This window comes from Pristiophorus japonicus, chromosome 16 (genome assembly GCF_044704955.1).
Source record: "Pristiophorus japonicus isolate sPriJap1 chromosome 16, sPriJap1.hap1, whole genome shotgun sequence".
NCBI classification, from domain to species: domain Eukaryota; kingdom Metazoa; phylum Chordata; class Chondrichthyes; family Pristiophoridae; genus Pristiophorus; species Pristiophorus japonicus.
The window spans coordinates 125,252,328-125,273,088 of NC_091992.1; the positions used below are offsets into that span (position 1 = coordinate 125,252,328).

General features: G+C 47.2%; 1 protein-coding gene across 3 annotated transcripts in view; it reads right to left on the minus strand.

The window, feature by feature from the left end:
- The window catches only part of aatkb (apoptosis-associated tyrosine kinase b), a 497,277-nt gene that overhangs the window by 134,757 nt on the left and 341,759 nt on the right, over positions 1–20,761 (minus strand). For all 3 annotated transcript variants that reach the window (XM_070857818.1, XM_070857819.1, XM_070857817.1), the window contains one exon: positions 10,312–10,445. In XM_070857818.1, the coding sequence (XP_070713919.1) occupies positions 10,312–10,445 (134 nt within the window). The remainder of the gene's footprint in view (positions 1–10,311; positions 10,446–20,761) is intronic.

Here is a 20,761-nt window from a genome sequence, read left to right on the forward strand (position 1 = left end):
CAGTGACTGCACTTCAAAAAAGTACTTCACTGGCTGTAAAGCGCTTTGGGACATCCTGAGGTCGTGAAAGGCGCTATAGAAATGCAAGTCCTTCATTTATGCTTCTTTGCATCTTAGTTTTGTTGGTCTTTTGAAAAAGAAAATGTTGTTGCCTCTTTATCCCCATTTCCTCACAATTCTTGGACGTCAACACCTACTCAACTCAGCTTTGTTTTCCAGCAAGCATTTTGCTAAGAACCCTTTGCCCTCGCCCTGACAGAGAGAAGGAATACAGAGCATTACTTTCCAGCTTTTGACCGTAAGTCGTGTGCTCTCAAAAGAAACAGCCATAATTGATGTAATTCTCAACCTTCTTCGCTGGCCTTATCATTTACTTAGTCCGTTGGTTTGTCCATTGATAACCCAGTGCTGTTACCCTCTTCCATTTAGAGCAAGCCCTCAATTAACAGGACCAAGTGTAGAGAAAGAAGAAAGATTTGCATTGGTATAGCGCCTTTCACGACCGCCAGATGCCTCAAGTTGTTTTACAGCCAATGAAGTACTTTTGGAGTGTAGTCACTGTTGTAATGTAGGAAAGGCAGCAACCAATTTGCGCACAGCAAGCTCCCACAAACAGCAATGTGATAATGACCAGATCATCTGTTTTTTTTGTTATGTTGATTGAGGGATAAACATTGGCCAGGACACCGGGGATAACTCCCCTGCTCCTCTTTGAAATAGTGCCCTGGGATCTTTTCCGTCCACCTGAGAGGGCAGACGGGGCCTCGGTTTAATGTCTCATCCGAAAGACGGCACCTCCGACAGTGCAGCGCTCCCTCAGCACTGCACTGGGGTGTCAGCCTGGATTTTTTGTGCTCAAGTTCCTGGAGTGGGACCTTGAACCCACAACCTTCTGACTCGAGAGTGCTACCCACTGAGCCACGGCTGACACTAAAGCTATGATTTGTTCAAAAGTGCTTTATTAATATGACAGACACCATCTTGCCTGTACAGGGTGACACAGTAAATCCACAGAAATAGTTGAAACAACCCCCCGCCCCACCAAAAAGAAAATATTATCCGCTCGATAAATCTGCACAGAAAACTGACAGAAGTTTGTAAAGGATCCGACTCCCGCCCCAGTGGACTGTAATTTCTAGTCTCAGACGCATGAATGCATCTGTCTCTTGTTACAACAACAGAAATCTGATGAAGCTGAGGCCACGATGAAGAGTCGATGAAGATTGATGCAGATGGGTGACTGTTTTGCACTGGAGCGCTGACGAGCTCAACGTTGACAGGAAAAGTTAGAGACACACAATAGGTTGATTAGCATCCGAGAGAGGAAGATTGGTTAATGTTTCAACACCAGTTCTCATGAAGGATTATATTCAATTAAGTTAGCCTACCTTTCACTCAGATATTGTTGGATCTGCTGGACAATTCCAGTATGTTCGGTTTTTATTTCAGATTTCCAGCTTCCCCTTTCAACACCGAAAGAGTTGGTTCGTGCATATTAGGCCAGATCCATGCAACATTAGAGCAAAGAGAGGCGCCCAGGGCACTACTAATGCTGTAAATTAGGATTCGTTGATACATCTTGGACAGCACCTCCCAAACCCGTGATCTCCGCCACCCAGAAGGACAAGGGCAGCGGGTGCAATGGAAACACCATCACCTCCAAGTTTCCCTCCAAGTCTCGCACACACCATCCCGTCTTGGAAATATATCGGCCGTTCCTTCATCGCCGCTGGGCCAAAATCCTGGAACTCCCTCCCCAACGGCACTGGGAGAACCTTCGCCACACGGACTGCAGCGGTTCAAGAAGGCGGCTCACCACCACCTTCTCGAGGGCAAAGAGAAATGGGCAATAAATGCCGGCCTTGCCAGCGACGCCCACATCCCGACAGTGAATTGTTGAACAAACGTATCAGCTCCGGAAAGCAAATTGTAAAATGCTTGTTATCTTTGTTCCACTGTAGATCTGTCCTTGAATTACAGGCTGAACAAGTCTCACGAGACACCGAACGCTGCCTGCCATAGCTGCTGTTCTCCGTTGTAACCTGCACAAACCTACACACTGTTGTAAAAAGTGTGGAACATCCCTTTTTGAGAAACATTATTCCATGCCTGCTCATTTGGCCAATCAGTCTTAAAATATCTTCCCACTCGTGAAATGAAGAGCTTGTACGAGATGCTGCTACTAAACTGTCTCGTCACCACGATTCTCATTCTCAGCCCTTGGGTTCAACTGCTAGTAAGTGCTGGAAATGCAGTAAAATTCCATCAAGTGGAAACTCGCAGCAAGTTAAATGAACTGTTTTCAGTAAAGTGGATTAAAATATGTCGTGACATCCAAGCAATTTAAATCCCTCTATCATCAGAGCAGCGTTGAGGAACATTCAATCTCCACCATCAAAAGGCAATTGGATAAATCCTTGAAGCACAAAGAATTGCAGGGGCTATGGGGAAAGAGCAAGGGAGTGGGATCCAGCCCAGGCACGATCCTTTGGTGCTGTACGATGCAGTGGACTAGTTCTCTGATTGGACCTTGCCCTGGATGTGTTTTTCAAGGGGCCATGGGTGAGTAGGCCGTGTGGATATTTGGATGAAGGGTTGGTTATTTTCTTCCCCAACAGGCAGCTGATGATGGAACATAATTGTGGTGATGTTTGAGAGGTGTCGAAATGAGTGCAGTAACTGTATGTAAAAACAGTACGCCAATTTAAACTGCAGGACCCCTGCAGTTTATCATTTCTCTTTCGGGAGCAGCCCATCAAAATACTGACTTCTTGGGGGGAGAAATGCAACTCGTCTGTGTGTGTTCTTTCTGCAAACTGATTATTTCGGAGCATTAAGTAAAAAGTACCAAAATCATAGCACCATGTGAATTTCAAACAAATATCAGGAAACGCTCTACCTAGAGGTCCCCCTTTTTAGGATATTAGCAGAACTGGAATTATTATTGTGACTGCCTCAGCCAGGGTTTTATGGGGATGTCTGTCGATTATTTGTAAAGCATCTCCCATACTTAAAAACTACGTAACAAGGCGGACACTCTGATAGAGAGAAACTGTTCCCATTGGCAGAGGGGTCGAGAACCAGAGGACACAGATTTAAGGTGATTGGCAAAAGAACCAAAGGTGATGAAAGAAAAAAACCTTTTTACGCAGCGAGTGGTTAAGATGGGGGTTGGGCAATTATTTGGGCTGGAGGGCCACTTCACAAGTTTTGGTGAGTTGTTAAGGGCCGCCCATCAATGTTCCACCAATTGTGCGGTCCTGCGCAGGCCCACTCCCCCAGCTTCGGTAAAATATTTCTGGAGATGAGCAGCCATGATTCCACTCTGAAATCGATAGAGCATATTCAAGTACATAGTGCATTCTGGGTATGGACGTCCGCCATTGGGACCCAGAATCACGGAATGGATCCTTTTAAGATCGGGCCAGGGAGAATCGCTTTTGCGAATTATTAATTTGAATGAAGTATTATTATGTTTCTTTGCTTGTCTGCAGTTTGGGTCTGTCTGTGACCCATGTGAAGTGAAAGTGGATAGACGATTGTGCAGCCCGAGCTCCGGCTCGCGTTCTATTTCTGTCCAGTCCAGCGGGCCGGATACAATGACTTGGAGGGCCGGATATGGCCACCACTGGTTAAGATCTGGAATGCACTGCCGGAAAGGGTGGTGGAGGCAGACTCAATTTTATCTTTCAAAAGGGAGTTGGATAAGCATCTGAAGAAAAGAAATTGCAGGCTATGGGGAAAAGGCAGGGCTAGCTGAGAGTCAGCACGGGCTCGACGGGCCGAATGGCTGCTTTCCATACTGTAACCGTTCTATGATTCTATTCTATTCTATTCTATAATTCTTTCCTCACTCCTGAAGGTTTAGAATGGAGGTTTGCAGCTACTGTGTGACTAGAGAAGCAAATAAAAATGGGCCTTTTCCCCCCATCCCGTGCACATGCTTAGCTTTGAATTCCAACACTTTCCTGTATTAATAACGCAAGACTATTTATCCAAACCTTCCTCCAAATTGAGATGCAAGGTAATGCTAATAATTCTTACACGCGCGTTAGCTTCAAATGATGGGTCTCGAGAGTCTGCTACAATGCTGTAAACTCAGATGCTAATGGGCCTCCGTGAAGGCATTTTTAAACGCAAGGCACTGAAAACTTGCGGATCAGACACAAAATAATAATTACTGGGAAGAGATTTATGAAGCTAAATCTCGAAAACATCTAATTATACAGTCAAAGCGCAAGCAGATTTCACAAGCGATGATTTCACTGCAGTGTTGCGTGTGTGGTGGTGTCCCTGGAGAACTGGCTGGATTGCAACACGCTGGCCTTTGCCTGCTCACAGCTCGAGGCTGTCTCAACCCCGAGCTGCCCAACTAGCTCCTGTGGCAAAGTTGTGCCCGAGTCAGCGCTTTGCACAAATTCAACCTCCACGTTCACCCAGTGAGACTGACATTTGTTTCAGGTTTAGGGGGGGGTTGCGGGGGAAATGGAATCTCCGCCCCGTTTCATAGAAACAGAGAAAATAGGTGCAGGAGTAGGCCATTAGGCCCTTCGAGCCTGCACCACCATTCAATATGATCATGGCTGATCATGCAACTTCAGTACCCCACTCCTGGTTTCTCTCCTTACCCCTTGATCCCTTCAGCCGTAAGGGTCACATCTAACTCCCTTTTGAATATATCTAACGAACTGGTCTCAACAACTTTCTGCGGTAGAGAATTCTACAGGTTCACAATTCTCTGAGTGAAGAAGTTTCTCCTCATCTCGGTCCTAAATGGCTTACCCTTATCTTTAGACTGTGACCCCTGGTTCTGGACTTCCCCAACATTGGGAACATTCTTCCTGCATCTAACCTGTCCAATCCCTGTCAGAATTTTATATTTTCTATGAGATCCCCTCTCATTCTTCTAAATGCCAGTGAATATGAGCCTAGTCGATCCAGTCTTTCTTCATATGTCAGTCCTGCCATCCTGGGATCAGCCTGGTGAACCTTCGCTGCACTCCCTCAAGAGCAAGAATGTCCTTCCTCAGATTAGGAGACCAAAACTGTACACAATATTGGGTGGATAATTTGGTTTATTATCGCGGCTGAGGCCCAGTGAGGTCTCCGTGGTGCCCACTGGGCCATCAGGGATGGTTTGGCCGGGCCAGCGGCCTGGCATCCAAGACAGGGTGCCGAACTGTGCCCGAGTCAGCACTTTGCACAAATTCAATCTCCACATTCACCCAGTGAGACTAACATTTGTTTCAAGTTTAGGGGGGGGGGGGGGAAATTGCCCTCGCCCCATTTCGGGCGGATAATTCAATTTATTATCGCGGGCGAGGGACGCTGTGATACCTAGTGAGGTCTCTGTGGCGCCCACTGGGCCACCAGGGAAAGGTTCGGCCAGGCCAACAGCCCGGCATCCAAGACAGGGTGCCAAGCCGCCGAGCTGCCTGTTGGCGGCCCGGCCGAACTCACAGCCGCCATTGTCGGACCGGCCGCAGAGTCAGCCGACAATTAAAATCAAATGGCGGCCACGGCGGTGCGCCCTCCCCTTTAAGGGCGGACATGGCGCCCAACCACTGGCGGCTTCCACCGCGCGAAGCTGTCGGGGACACCGACCGGCGGCGGCTGCACTCCCGTGGTGCAATTTCACCCGCGGGGGCGGAAAGGGGGTCGGCGCGTGGCCGGCAAGGGGTCGGAATACCGGGCGGAGCTCAAAGTCGGGGCGCGGCGGAGTCCCGTTCCCGCTGCCCCTGGCATGGGGGCAATTGTGGATGGGTCGCCCCCTTGTGCCTGCCCCCTGGGTTGGTAAGGCCTTACTATGGTAAGAGGCGGTAATGGGCATTGAAAAAATGGGTGTAGTTTCAGCCCCTGGATGTGTTAAGATAGGAATGGAAATTTGGAGAAGGATTGCATGGGTTCATGTCTCTGGCGGGTAAATTGCAATCAAGGTACAGATCAGCCATGTTGTAACAGAATGGCGGAACAGTCTCCTGTCTCTCGAGCCAATGTCTCGCTCACAGTCAGTGATATTGTACCCGGTCCTGGCATTTCTCTACTCGATATTTCCTGGTGTGGGCTCAATTCTTACAGTCCCCCCCTCACCCCCCCATTTTCTGAAGGCAGTGACCTCCCTGCTGACTGGCAAACCCTCAGACACCCATCAGCCTCTGCTGCCTCCGCGCAAGTCGCCATTATCCGAAGTTGAACCTCGACAGTTTCAGCTGCTGGGTGGCATCACAGCTGAATCCGATGCGGCCCACACGCACAGCGAATTCAATGGTCACAGCCCAAGCACTGTTCCAGCCGGCAGCAGCTAGCTCAGCACAGTCTTCCTATTCCTCAGTTACTAATGTAGTGACTGGGAGGATCCTGTGTACCTGTAATCTCAAAACCTACCTAACAGAACGAAAACAAAATAGGAACCATTATGTACGACAGATGATGGCAATTGCTGCTCTCGACAACAAACAGGTGTGCCGAACTACTGAAATACTAACTGCACTTAGCAGCTTTCTCACAGCACTTAATTACCATCCTGTAACATCCACTAAACAAAACTTGCAAACATCAGTTCAGCGACTGCCCAGTTCCAGGCTGTTAAATGCTTCATTCAGGCCAAAAGACTTCAACACCCGGCAGTCAGGGGTGGATTAACTGAGCAGGGCTCGAACCACCTGTACGATAATCTGACTTCCAATGAACAACTGGATTACTGACGTTCCCCCCCCCCCCACAGAGAGACGCCACATTTAACAGACGCAGCTATTTGCATTGGCAAAAAGCTCTGATGGTCTCTGATAAGCTCACACGGTCACATGTCCGGATTGCTGATTGGTCCCCTTGGAGGATAAGCCACACCCAGAAGTTTCCCTGGAATGAGTAATTAGAACCGCCCAGCCCAAGTTCCAAGTGACTTGGTTTGGCCCCACTTCCGACTTCTTCATATGTCGCACTGCGCATTAGCGACCAAATTGAGGGCCCGTGCTCAAAAAGGGGGCAGAGGTCATCCACCTTGGAAAAAAAAACAGTAAAAGGGAATATTATTTGAATGGGGAGAAATTACAACATGCTGCGGTGCAGAGGGACCTGGGTTGCATGAAACTCTTTTGAGTTTATCTGTAAAATAAAAAAAACATTAAACCGTGCCACCCGCCCTGGATGACACAGCAGACATTTACAAGGCCCTTTTTTTCTTTTGTTTTTTTTGTTTTTTTCTTTTTTTTTCTTCTTTTTTTTTGGGCGCTAAAATCACATTTTTCCAAGTGCCCCCTATAAAAGGGAAGGGGGACACTAAAAGCACCGGCAATTAAAACAAATTAAACTTTAAAACGTAAAATCAAATTAAAATTTGGTTGCCGGGCGTGATGATGCACTCCAGTCCCTCCGGTGCCCACCTCTCGCGGAAGGCCGCGAGCGTACCGGTGGACACCGCGTGCTCCATCTCCAAGGACACCCTGGACCGGATGTAAGAGCGGAAGAGAGGCAGGCAGTCAGGTTGAACGACCCCCTCGACCGCCCGCTGCCTGGACCGGCTGATGGCACCCTTGGCCGTGCCCAGGAGCAGTCCTACGAGGAGGCCTTCGGACCTACCCGCTCCCCTCCGCACAGGGTGCCCAAAGATCAGGAGAGTGGGACTGAAGTGCAGCCAGAATTTCAGGAGCAGCCCCTTCATATAATGGAACAGGGGCTGCAACCTCGTGCATTCAATAAAAACATGGAACACGGACTCCTCCAGACTGCAGAAATTGCAGCCGGCCCGGGAGTCCGTGAACCGGCTTAAAAATTTATTGCACGGCACTGCTCCGTGCACCACCCTCCAGGCCAAGTCCCCGACGAATAGTGGGAGGACCCCTGCGTAGAGTGCCCTCCATCGGGGACCCCCGCCTCCTCCGGACGGCAGGATGGTACGCCATGGCGTGTCCGGACGGCAGGCGAGGATGGCAAAGTTGAGAATGTGCAGGAGCAGCCCGTACAGGAAACCCCTCCGCGCGGAACTGAAGGGCACGGAGAGGATTTCCCCGAGGCGGCTCAAGTTGTGAGGCGCCGGCCCCCGAGGGAGGTTCCAGGGTTTGGCGCCAATGAGGAATTCCGTCCGGACGGGGGTCAGTTCGGACGGACCTCCCCACGTGCTTGAGCCTCCTCGATGCACCTAACGGAGTCAGGGCCCAGAGCTGTTTTTAGCGACTCGATGGCATCGGCCGCGTGGCGGACGTTGGCAGAATTTAGGCGCCGCGCCAGCGTGTCTGGCGCCATCCAGCCCCTGGGTTGCATGAATCCCAAAAAGTTAGTTTGCAGGTGCAGCAGGTAATCAGGAAGGCGAATGGAATGTTGGCCTTCATTGCGAGAGGGATGGAGTACAAAAGCAGGGAGGTCCTGCTACAACTGTACAGGGTATTGGTGAGGCTGCACCTGGAGTACTGCGTGAAGTTTTGGTCACCTTACTTAAGGAAGGATATACTAGCCTTGAAGGGGGTACAGAGACAATTCACTAGGCTGATTCCGGAGATGAGGGGGTTACCTTATGATGATAGATTGAGTAGACTGGGTCTTAATACTTGTTGGAGTTCAGAAGGATGAGGAGTGATCTTATAGAAACATTTAAAATAATGAAAGGGATAGACAAGATAGAGGCAGAGAGGTTGTTTCCACTGGTCGGGGAGACTAGAACTAGGGGGCACAGCCTCAAAATACGGGGGAGCCAATTTAAAACCGAGTTGAGAGGGAATTTCTTCTCCCAGAGGGTTGTGAATCTGTGGAATTCTCTGCCCAAGGAAGCAGTTGAGGCTAGCTCATTGAATGTATTCAAATCACAGTTAAATAGATTTTTAACCAATAAGTGACTTAAGGGTTATGGGGAGCGGGCGGGTAAATGGAGCTGAGTCCACGGCCAGATCAGCCATGATCTTTTTGAATGGCGGAGCAGGCTCGAGGGGCTAAATGGCCTACTCCTGTTCCTAATTCTTATGTTCTTATGTTCTTATGTCCAATGCGCGCATGCGCAGAAGGACACACAAAAAGCTAGTGCAAATAGTCACTCTGACATTTAAACTACGTGGTACTGAAGGTTTTTCTTGCAGGGGGAAGCAAGGCAGTTAAAATGCAGCCATACTGATGAGCTCCCAGGAATGTCACAGGAATTGGACATGTGGCTTCAACAACAGTCAAAAAGTAGCTCAATCAATCAATCAATCAGTCAATAAATAAATAAAGGGATATAAATGCAGCAGTGAATTCAAGAAACTTTCCATATCTGTAAACCAAATATTTCATCTGAGGTAGTTTAAATACGAAAAATCATTATTTCCTGTAACATGTTCTCTGTCTAATGCTATTAACTATTATTACAAGGTACAAATAGAAAATCATCTCGAAACCATCAGATGTGTCTTCATTTTCCCAATTAATTAAATATTAAATTAGATCGGATACATTTTAATTGTTTTGAAAATGTAACGCAAATCTCACACTGGACCCAATGATGGGTGAAATAGTGCAGCACTGCCTTGACCCAGGTACGACCTGGGACAGTACGTTAAATGACAGAACTCTGAGGCAAGCTCGCAGACAATTTGCACTTCCGCACAGATCCAGCGTTTGTTCCCTTTTGTCTGCGTGATGTTTACACTTCAAAATGACACGAACATAAGAAACAGGAGCAGGAATGGACCATACGGCCCCTCGAGCCTGCTCCACCATTTAATAAGATCATGGCTGATCTGATCTTGGACTCAGCTCCACTTCCCTACCCATTCAATATAACCCTTTACTCCCTTATCGCTTAAAAATGTGTCCATCTCCGTCTTAAATATATTCAATGATCCAGCCTCCACAGCTCTCTGGGGCAGAGAATTCTACAGATTTACAATCCTCTGAGAGAAGAAATTCCTCCTCATCTCTGTTCTAAATGGGCAACTCCTTATTCTTGAACTATGCCCTCTAGTTCTAGATTCCCCCATGATTGGAAGCATCTTCTCTGCATCTGCTGTGTCGAGCCCCCTCAGTATCTTCTATGTTTCAATAAGATCCCTCTCATTCTTCTAAACTCCAATGAGCTCAGTATATCTGTACCTGCAAATACTCCTCAGTTATTCGCATCATGACAAGATTGAACATTAAAATTATCAGTTAGAGCCATCATCAAATTCTTCTGGCAGACAGTCTCACTTTGCCCAAAGGAACAGCATTTCAGAGTGTACGGAAATCGGTTTCAGGGCCACAGAATGTACCGATCTTTATCAGCTCTCCTTGAATGTACAATGGACGTTGACCAGAGAACCGCAAAAGTAGCAATCAATCTATCCGATTTCCTTCTGCAACTCTTACCTTGAACCCAATGTCTCCTTTCTTACAGCAGAGGCAGGCGAGCATGAGGAAGATGAAGGTAAAGAGACCGGAAAAGGACACTGCTACCACGGCAAGCGAGGAGGACCACGTGAGTTCACTGATGGGTGTCCCATCTGGAAAAATAAAAATGGAGACGACTGATTTTAGCAAACTTGTCAGATTGACCAACAGTTGCAAACGTTTTACAGAAAGCTCTTATGAAATTCTTGAACAAATACAATCCCACTTCATAAGCTATTTTTCCCTAGGCAGACAGAAATTGTTATGCTTGACGGGTATCACTACTGACCCTCTTTTTGCCCTGTTTAGAAAGCTTTTCTCAGTTAAAAAACTTCAGAGTTGAAAAACATTTATTACCTGCTATACTGTGGAGCTATTTTGAAGTTAAACTCAATGCCGGTCACAATTAACTTTTGTTCTTATAATATTCCCTCCTCCATTGAATGACGGTGATGAATTCCTAGCTATTTCTTATCCACCAGCAGAGAACGTTGTGCTTATTTATTTAGGCCATCTACGTAGCCAGTGCAGGTTTTTGTCTGCTATGATGTATGAGTAAATGATGTAATCGAACATACATATTGCCTCTGTGAAGCTAATCCAGCAGCAAGAACTGATCCATTGCGACACAGGTTAGCAAGACCGTCAAAAAGCAAACCAAGCACTAGAGTTTTATTTCTCGAGGTATAGAATTGAAAAGTTGGGAAGTTATGCTAAACCTGTATTGAACCTTGGTTAGACCACACTTCGAGCACTGCGTACAGTTCTGGTCGCCATGTTATAAAAAGGATTTAGAGGCACTGGAGAGGATGCAGAGAAGATTTACAAGGATGATTCCAGAAATACATATCAGGAAAGGATGAATATATTTAAGAGGGAGATAGATAGATTTCTAGACAAAAAAGACATCAAGGGGTATGGGGGAAAAGCAGGAATATGATGTTGAGATAGAGGATCAGCCATGATCATATTGAATTACGGTGCAGACTCGAAGGGCTGAATGGCCTACTACTGCTCCAATTTTCTATGTTTTTATGAACATACTCAGTCTCTTTTCTCTTGAAAAAAGAAGGCTGAGGGGTGACCTAACAGAGGTCTTTAAAATTATGAAAGATTTTGATAGAGCGGATACAGAGAGAATGTCCTTTTATGGGTGAATTTTATGTTCATCAGTGTTGGAAATGGAACACTTTTTTGTCAGCCACCAGTGTCAGTAACAAGTACTCGCAGGTCCCTGTTGTCTCTCACATCTCCTACCGATGACACCAATTCCATGCCAGCAGTAACCTGCTATTTTGAAGCAAAATGGTGACCACAGCTTTCAAACTTAAAATCCAATTTTCGTTACAGCTCTGATATGAGCACTGCAATGACATGATCACACAGCTGCTAATCCTCACCCAATATGAAGGAACAAGAAAAAGCAATTTAGCCTGCCTCAGCTTGTCACACAGCATGTTTTTACTGAGGATCTGGATTGACCATCACATCTTTTTAGTTTGCAAACTCTTCAGTGACTATTTTTTTTACATAGCATTACAAAGGGGCCAAAATTGCCCGTGTGCAGTGCCAGTTAGCGCTGCCCAACAGCGGTATCGGTGTGCTAATGAGTTAGCGGGCGGACGCGACGGCCACATCACGTGAGCGGATGTGCCTCTGGGGCTCCGCCGGCGAGATGTGGTGTTTGCCACGCTCCGCGATTAGCGCTCCGCCATGGCGACCCCTTATCGCCCTTTGTGGGAAATTGCCACATGGAACATAAGAAATAGGAGCAGGAATCGGCCATTTGGCCTCTCGAGCCTGCTCCGCCATTCAATAAGATCATGGCTGATCTGACCATGGACTCAGCTCCACTTCCCCGCCCGCTCCCCATAACCCTTGACTCCCCTGTAGTTCAAAAATCTGTCTATCTCCGCCTTAAATATATTCAATGACCCAGTATCCACAGCTCTCTGAGGCAGCGAATTCCACAAATTTGCAACCCTCAGAGAAGAAATTTCTCATCTCAGTTTTAAATGGGCAGCCCCTTATTCTAAGATCGTGCCCTCTGGTTCTAGTCTCTCCCATCAGTGGAAACATCCTCTCTGCATCCACCTTGTCGAGCCCCCTCATTATCTTATAAGTCACCTCTCATTCTTCTGAACTCCAATGAATACAAGCCCAACCTACTCAACCTTTCCTCATAAGTGAACCCCCTCATCTCCGGAATCAACCTAGCTAACCTTCTCTGAACAGCCTCCAATGCAAGTATATCCTTCCTTAAATACGGAGACCAAAACTGTACGCAGTACTCTAGGTGTGGCCTCACCAATACCCTGTACAGCTGTAGCAGGACTTCTCTGTTTTTATACTCCATCCTCCTTGCAATAAAGGCCAACATCCCATTTGCCTTCCTGATTACTTGCTGTACCTGCATACTATCTTTTTGTGTGTTTCAAGCACAAGGACCCCCAGGTCCCTCTGTACTGCAGCACTTTGCAATTTTTCTCCATTTAACACGAGGCAGGCGAGGTGCGATGCCAATGAGAAGCTGTGGTGACTGTGGCGCCCCCCGGCTGCCCTTAAAGGGGAGGTGGGAGCGCTGCCGCGGCCGGCATCTTTTGTCTGTCGGCCGACTTTTCAGTTGGTCCGAAAACAGCGGCCGCTGGTGTGGTTGGGCCGCCAACATGCAGCCCGGCCCCCTACCCGCCTCTTGGGTACCAGGCCGCTGGCCCGGCTGACACCCTCCCTCGTGACCCAGTGGGCACCAGTAAAGAGGCTGCAGAGTTCGCAGCGGCCCTCCCTTTAAAAGGAAGGGGAGGGAAGTTGTGAGGCATCGGCGGAATAAGATAATCCAGCAATTAAAAAAAGTGGATTCGAATTACGCGCGACAAACCCAGCACGGGGCAAATTCGGCCCTAAAGTATTTACAGCATCGTAACAGGCCATTTGGCTCAACAGATCCATATCGGTGTTTATGCTCCTCATGAACCTCATTCCATGCTAATTCATAATTTTTTGTTCCCTCCCTAATTTTTCTCTCTTGGGGCAATCCAGAATCGTTTCAGCACTTTTTGTATCTCTTGCACCAGTCTTTGCTCTATAAAATCTGAGGATTATCTTATCACTGGTAGTCAGAATGTTCCACCATCTCAGCTCAACTTCAAATCCTTGGCCAATACTCTTCTGCTTCTACTCTCTTACTTGGTTTCTTTGCTCTTTCGGTCTTCCGCCATCATGCACAGTTTCATGGCGGACAGTATAGGCCCCAAAACTGCTTCCCACATTTCCGCAAATGATACTCAGCGGCTGCCTGCTTGGTGATGTACAAGAATTGGCTCCGTGGCTTGGTCGGTTAAAGCACCTGTCTGGTAAACAGGGAGATTCTGCATCTGATTCCCACCGAGGCCTGCCTTTAATGTATGATACTTGTATCGTTTGCAAATTTAAGCAACAAAATAACACATGGCGGTATTCGTATTTGTTCAGAAGCCAGCGGGGAATGGTCTATGGAATGGCTGTTCCTTGCACAGACAGACCTTACGTAGAATGCATCTGGAGCAACACATTATAAATGATTTGGATGAGGGAACCAAATGTAATATTTCCAAGTTTGCTGACGACACAAAACTAGGCGGGATTGAGAGTTGTGAGGAGGATAGGAAGACGCTGCAAGGCGATTTAGATAGGTTTGAGTGAGTGGGCAAACACATGGCAGATGCACTATAATGTGGATAAATGTGAAGTTATCCACTTTGGGAGGAAAAACATTAGGACAAAGTATTATTTAAATGGTGATGGCTTGGCAAGTGTCGATGTACAGAGGGACCTGGGTGTCCTTGTACACCAGTCATTGAAAGCAAACATGCAGGTGCAGCAAGCAGTTAGGAAGGCAGATGGTATGTTGGCCTTCATTGCCAGAGGATTTGAGTACAGGAGCAAGGATGTCTTACTACAGTTATACAGGGCCTTGGTGAGACCACACCTGGAGTATTGTGTGCAGTTTTGGTCTCCTTACCTAAGGATATACTTGCCATAGAGGGAGTGCAGCGAAGGTTCACCAGACTGATTCCTGGGATGGCAGGACTGTCGTATGAGGAGAGATTGGGTCGACTAGGCCTGTATTCACTAGAGTTTAGAAGAATGAGAGGGGATCTCATTGAAACGTATAAAATTCTGACTGGGTTGGATAGACTGGATGCGGGGAGGATGTTTCCCCCGGGGCTGGGAAGTCTAGAACAAGGGGTCACAGTCTCAGGATATGGGTAGGAAATTTAGGACCGGGATGAGGAGAAATGTTTTCACTCAGAGGGTGGTGAACCTGTGGAATTCTCTACCACAGGAGGCTACCATAGAGACCAAGTCACTGAATATATTTAAACGGGAGATGGATAGATTTCTAGAAACAAAAGGCATCAAGGGGTATGGGGAAAAAGCAGGAATATGGTGTTGAGATAGAGGATCAGCCATGATCATATTGAATGGCGGTGCAGACTCGAAGGGCCGAATGGCCTACTCCTGCTCCTATTTTCTACGTTTCTGTTTCTCGCTCTTCAAAAGAGCCGGTACAGACTGGCTGAGCTAAATGGCTTCCTTCTGTACTGTATCATTCTATTCTATTCTATAGTGGGCACCGGATCGCTCTGCTTCTGGTATTTCTCTCATCCTGCGGTAAAGAAGCTGGCATCTGTTTGGCCAGTGACAGGGTAAAGATTGAGAGCATGGGAAGTTGTGGCACCAATCCATGGCCCTCCCACCCTGACGCAGCGCGTTGCAGCTCCAACAGGCCGGGCCACCAACCCCCCCTTTAACATGTGGCATCAAGCAGCAGCTGTGAACTCACCACCAATTTATCATCCCCTGGTCTTGATGGAATCCGCCATCATTCCACTTCAGTGGAGGGTGATTATTACATTTGCCCAATGATTTGCACTTTTCCTATTTGTGTGAATAAACTCGTCATGGTGTTCGGGCAACCTACACCAATTCCGTGATAAGATTAGTAATCTCGAGTGTTCTGTCTAAAACCTCAGCTTGTGCAAAGTTAACTCTACTCTTTCAACAACAACTTATGTTTATATAGCGCCTTTAATGCAGTAAAATGTCCCAAGGCGCTTCACAGGAGCATCGTCAAACTAAATTTGACACTGAGTCACATAAGGAGATATTAGTACAGAGAGACAGGTTTTAAGGAGCGTCTTAAAGGAGGAGAGAGAGATAAAGTGGTCAGGTTCTCCTCGGACAGCTGCATTACCCTTCACCCAACTTGTTTATTCGATTCGTTCTCAATGTTTTAAACTTGACAAATTGTAATTCGTATTCATTCAACCCGTTCAGCTTTAAATGTCAGTGAGTGATGACACAAGCAAGGCCGTTAGTTACAGGAGGCACTGCATTTCCTGGAGATATTCACTCCAGCAATTCCCATTAAAAGAATAAAAGAGGTATCTTGGATATAGGATTTGGAATCCTGCCAGAGTAGCTGCCGACTGTTTTACTATTTAATCAATATAAAACCTCGTCTGGACTGATGATAGGGATATAGCCATGAAAAAATAAAAATGAGAACTCAAGCACCTGGTTATAAACCCTTCTCTGTATGCACTGAACCATGGATTTACCCTTTGCACAACACACAGCTATAAGTTATAAGCTAAGAAGGCAGCTGTGAAATGGAGTTCTTTATTGACACGGTACAGTATTGAATTCGCAGAAGAATTTTTTTTAAAGCCAGGGACACATTTAAGCTGGTTTTGCAGCAGTCATTTAGACATTTAACTGGCTCCCAAACCCATGCCCTCTACCACCGAAAAGGACAAGTGCAGCGGGCGCATGGGAACACCTCCACCTGCAAGTTCCCCTCCAAGTCACGCACCATCCCGACTTGGAAATATATCGCCATTCCTTTATCATCGCTGGGTCACAATCCTGGAACTCCCTCCCTAATAACACTGTGGGAATACCTTCACCACACGGACTGCAGCGGTTCAAGAAGGTGGCTCACCACCACCTTCTCAAGGGCAATTAGGGATGGGCGATAAATGCTGGCCTTGCCAGCGATGCCCACACCCCATGTGTAGTGTATTTGCTTCATGCGTTCTTTGTTTAAGAATTCATAGCAATACATTGCTATTTAGAGCTAGTTGGTTTATTAGCAAAGGTTTAACAATCACACAACACATTACCAGTTCATCCACCAGGCTCACAACCACCTGCCTCATCGTGGATTCCCCGATCCCAACTGACTGGGGTTTTATTGAGTCTTGTGAACATCATGTGACTAGCTAAGCCACTCACAACCCAACAGCTCTACAAACCTGTGAGCATACTCACAGGGGCAGACATTACACCATGAATAAATTTTAAAACAAGCTCAATTTTTCTCACACTGTTACTGGTGTTTGTAGCACAGAGACTGTTCTAGAAACTTAACAATGTGCTGTCTAACTGCATTGCAAATACACAGACTGGAAAGTCCAGCCTGTTTTCACTGTGGAATTAGTCAAACTTGTGCTGGTGGAGGAGGGAGCAGATATTCAGGACAGAACCCATTTCCACCAGGTATCCAGCCCTTTATAGTCCTTCCTTAAATGGTGATGGCTTGGGAAGTATCGATGTACAGAGGGACCTGGGTTTCCTTGTACACCAGTCATTTAAAGAAAACATGCAGGTGCAGCAAGCAGTTCGGAAGGCAAATGGTATGTTGGCCTTCATTGCCAGAGGATTTGAGTACAGGAGCAATGATGTCTTACTACAGTTGTACGGGGCCTTGGTAAGACCGCACCTGGAGTATTGTGGGCAGTTTTGGTTTCCTTACCTAAGAAAGGATATATTTACCATAGAGGGAGTGCAGCAAAGGTTCACCAGACTGATTCCTGGGATGGCAGGGCTGTTGTATGAGGAGAGATTGGGTCAACTAGGCCTGTATTCACTAGCGTTTAGAAGAATGAGAGGGGATCTCATTGAAATGTATAAAATTCTGACTGGGTGGGATAGACTGGATTGGGAGGATGTTTCCCCTGGCTTGGAAGTCCAGAACAAGGGGTCACAGTCTCAGAACACGTGGTAGGAAATTTAGGACCGAGATGAGGAGAAATTTTTTCACTCAGCGGGTGGTGAACCTGTGGAATTCTCTACCACAGAAGGCTGTGGAGGCCAAGTCACTGAATATATTTAAGAGGGAGATAGATAGATTTCTAGAAACAAAAGACATCAAGGGGTATGGGAAAAAGCTGGAATGTGGTGTTGAGATAGAGGATCAGCCATGATCATATTGAATGGCGGTGCAGGTTTGAAGGGCTGAATGGCCTACTACTGCTCCTATTTTCTATGATTCTATGTTTCTGAGCGAGTCGGATGGAGAGGTGGCGAGCATCGATTGTGGAGGTGAGGAAGCCCTCGGGTTTGGTGAGCGCCCAGCCAATGGAAGGTCCGCCTGCCTGAAACACAATACTTGCCGCACAATGGCGTAACTGAGCCCCACGATGTTGTATGGTTTTCCCAATGGCAATCAATCGCCTTCTCTTTTATGCAGATGAACCTTACCCAGGATTTGGGAGTCTTGTCACTGGGACAAATGGGCAGGCAGAAGTCTCCTTCATCAGCGCAGAACACAGTTTCTTTACTGTGCGTCCCTTTGCAGAGTACTTCAGAGACCTTTGTGGTGGTCTCCATCTGAAATCCCGCCAAGTCCCAGCTGCAGAAATATTTCCCGTGATGACCACAGTATTGCCTTCAGTTTAGATGATTAACAGTTGATCACATTTCCCCATTAGTAATGATGTGGCAGCTCTCCAGTTGACTGGGTGGGTTTAACGAATAAGTAGCTGAGGCACACAGCAGGATGGTCCCTGGTATGATCGCCGGTCTAAGAACATAAGAAATAGGAGCAGGAGTAGGCCATTTGGCCCCTCGAGCCTGCTCCGCCATTCAATACGATCATGGACTCAGCTCCACTTCCCTGCCCGCTCCCCATAACCCTTTATTCCCTTATCGCTCAAATATCAGTCTATCTCTGCCTTAAATATATTCAATGACCCAGCCTCCACAGTTCTCTGGGACAGAGAATTCCACAGATTTACAACCCTCTGAGGGAAGAAATTTCTTACCTCAGTTTTAAATGGGCGGCCCCTTATTCTGAGACTATGCCCCCAGTTTTAATTTCCCCTGTGAGTGGAAATATCCTCTCTGCATCCACCTTGTCGAGCCCCCTCATTGTCTTATATGTTTCAATAAGATCACCTCTCATTCTTCTGAACTCCAATGTGTAAGGGCCCAACCTACTCAACCTATCCTCATAAGTCAACCCCCTCATCTCCGGAATCAACCTGGTGAACCTTCTCTGAACAGCCTCCAATGCAAGTATATCCTTCCTTAAATACGGAGACCAAAACTGTACACAGTACTCCAGGTGTGGCCTCACCAATACCCTGTACAGTTGTAGCAGGACTGCTCTGCATTTATACTCCATCCCCCTTGCAATAAAGGCCAGCATTCCATTTGCCTTCCTGATTGCTTTCCTGTCTGTGCTGTATTAGCCGATCTTATCCATATGGTGGGGTCCTTCTAGGCGGGTAGAAATCGTGGGTTGGGAGGTGCTGTCGCAGAAGCCTTGGCGAGTTGCTGCAGTGCATCATATAGATGGTACACATTGTGTGCCGGTGGTGGAGGGAGTGAATGCTGAAGGTGGTGGATGGGGTGCCAATCAAGTGGGCTGCTTTGTCCTGGTGTCAAGATTCTTGAGTGTTGTTGGAGCTGCACTCACCCAGGCAAGTGGAGAGTATCCCATCACCCTAAGTCTGACTTTATGGAGGGAAAAGAAACTTCAGCCAGGGCTACTCCTCCTCATCACTATCCAGCGATCCTTAATGGAAATGTGGGGAGAGCAGAATCATGCTCAGCTGCAATGAGATTCACAGATAAATAGTGTAACTTGAGGGAGGCATTAGAGGCCAAACAAACCTAATAAACTGGGCCCAAGGAAGGAGCCACAGCCTTCAGGGTTGGAGGGAGGGCGGAAAATCACTGAGAATTTCACTTTAAAAACACACACACAATGAAGCAGAAATCTTACAGCCTGGGTTTTCCAACAGTGAAAAAATGTTTAGCTGGCAATATTCATTTAAAAAAAATATTTGTTCATGGGATGTAGGCGTCGCTGGCAAGGCCGGCATTTATTGCCCATCCCTAATTGCCCCTTGAGAAGGTGGTGGTGAGCCACCTTCTTGAACCGCACCAGTCCGTGTGGTGAAGGTGCTCCCACAGTGCTGTTAGGGAGGGAGCTCCAGGATTTTGACCCAGCGACGATGAAGGAACGGCCGATATATTTCCAAGTCAGGATGGTGCGTGACTTGGAGGGGAACTTGCAGGTGATGGTGCTCCCATGCGCCTGCTGCCCTTGACCTTCTAGGTGGTGGAGGTCGCGGGTTTGGGAGGTGCTGCTGAAGAAGCCTTGGCGAGTTGCTGCAGTGCATCTTATACAAGGTACACACCGCAGCCACGGTGCGCCGGTGGTGGAGGGAGTGAATGTTGAAGGTGGTGGATGGGGTGCCGATCAAGTGGCCTGCTTTGTCCTGGATAGTGTCGAGCTTCTTGAGTGTTGTTGGAGCTGCACTCATCCAGGCAAGTGGAGAGTATTCCATCACACTCCTGACTTGTGCCTTGTAGATTGTGATGTAAGGAGGTGAGACATTTGCCGCAGAAAGCCCAGCCTCTTACCTGCTCTTGTTGCCACCAAGGACTTCAGATTTGTTGAATACCAATAGCAGATGAGGAGAAATAATATCTGGCCAAGTGGCAAAATTAAGGAAAGAAAAACAACATTTTGTTCTAAGTAGCTCCTCTCCCAAAGATTTGCATGAAAACACACACAGCCGGAGCTCTGCTCTGCTGAGAATATAACTGCAGGCAAGAATAAGATTTGAAACGCACTGAGCAAAACAAAAGATGCGCTGGTGAGGGATTTTTTTTTTTCAATGCCTTTTTAATCGTGATGGACTACCGTGGTCAAAATGGGAAGCAGATCATTCATTCCTTTGCTGTCTCCGCTGTTTATTTGTGTGGGTGTCGAGTGACTTCATTGAGCTGAGGTCATTGAAAAATAGCCTGCTCGTTTTACAGGAAAAATGAAGACCTTCGCCAACAGACCTTCCTTCCCCTGGGGAAGTGCCTGGGCTCCACTTCCTGTTTCCTGCAGCAGTGCATTTGTGTGACATTTGCAACAACCTCTTGTTATTTTATACCAAGCAGAGGTACTGAAGTGTACTGAGAACATTTGATAACAGCACTCGCATGGTCTGCGGCCACACTAGTCTGAAAACGTCTGGGCTGGTCTGACTACTTGGAAGCTAAGCAGAATCAGCCCTGGATTTTACTTGGATGGGAGACTCCCTGGGTAGTAATCTTTCTTACAGGTTTAAGGTGATTGGCAAAAGAACCAAAAGCAACATGA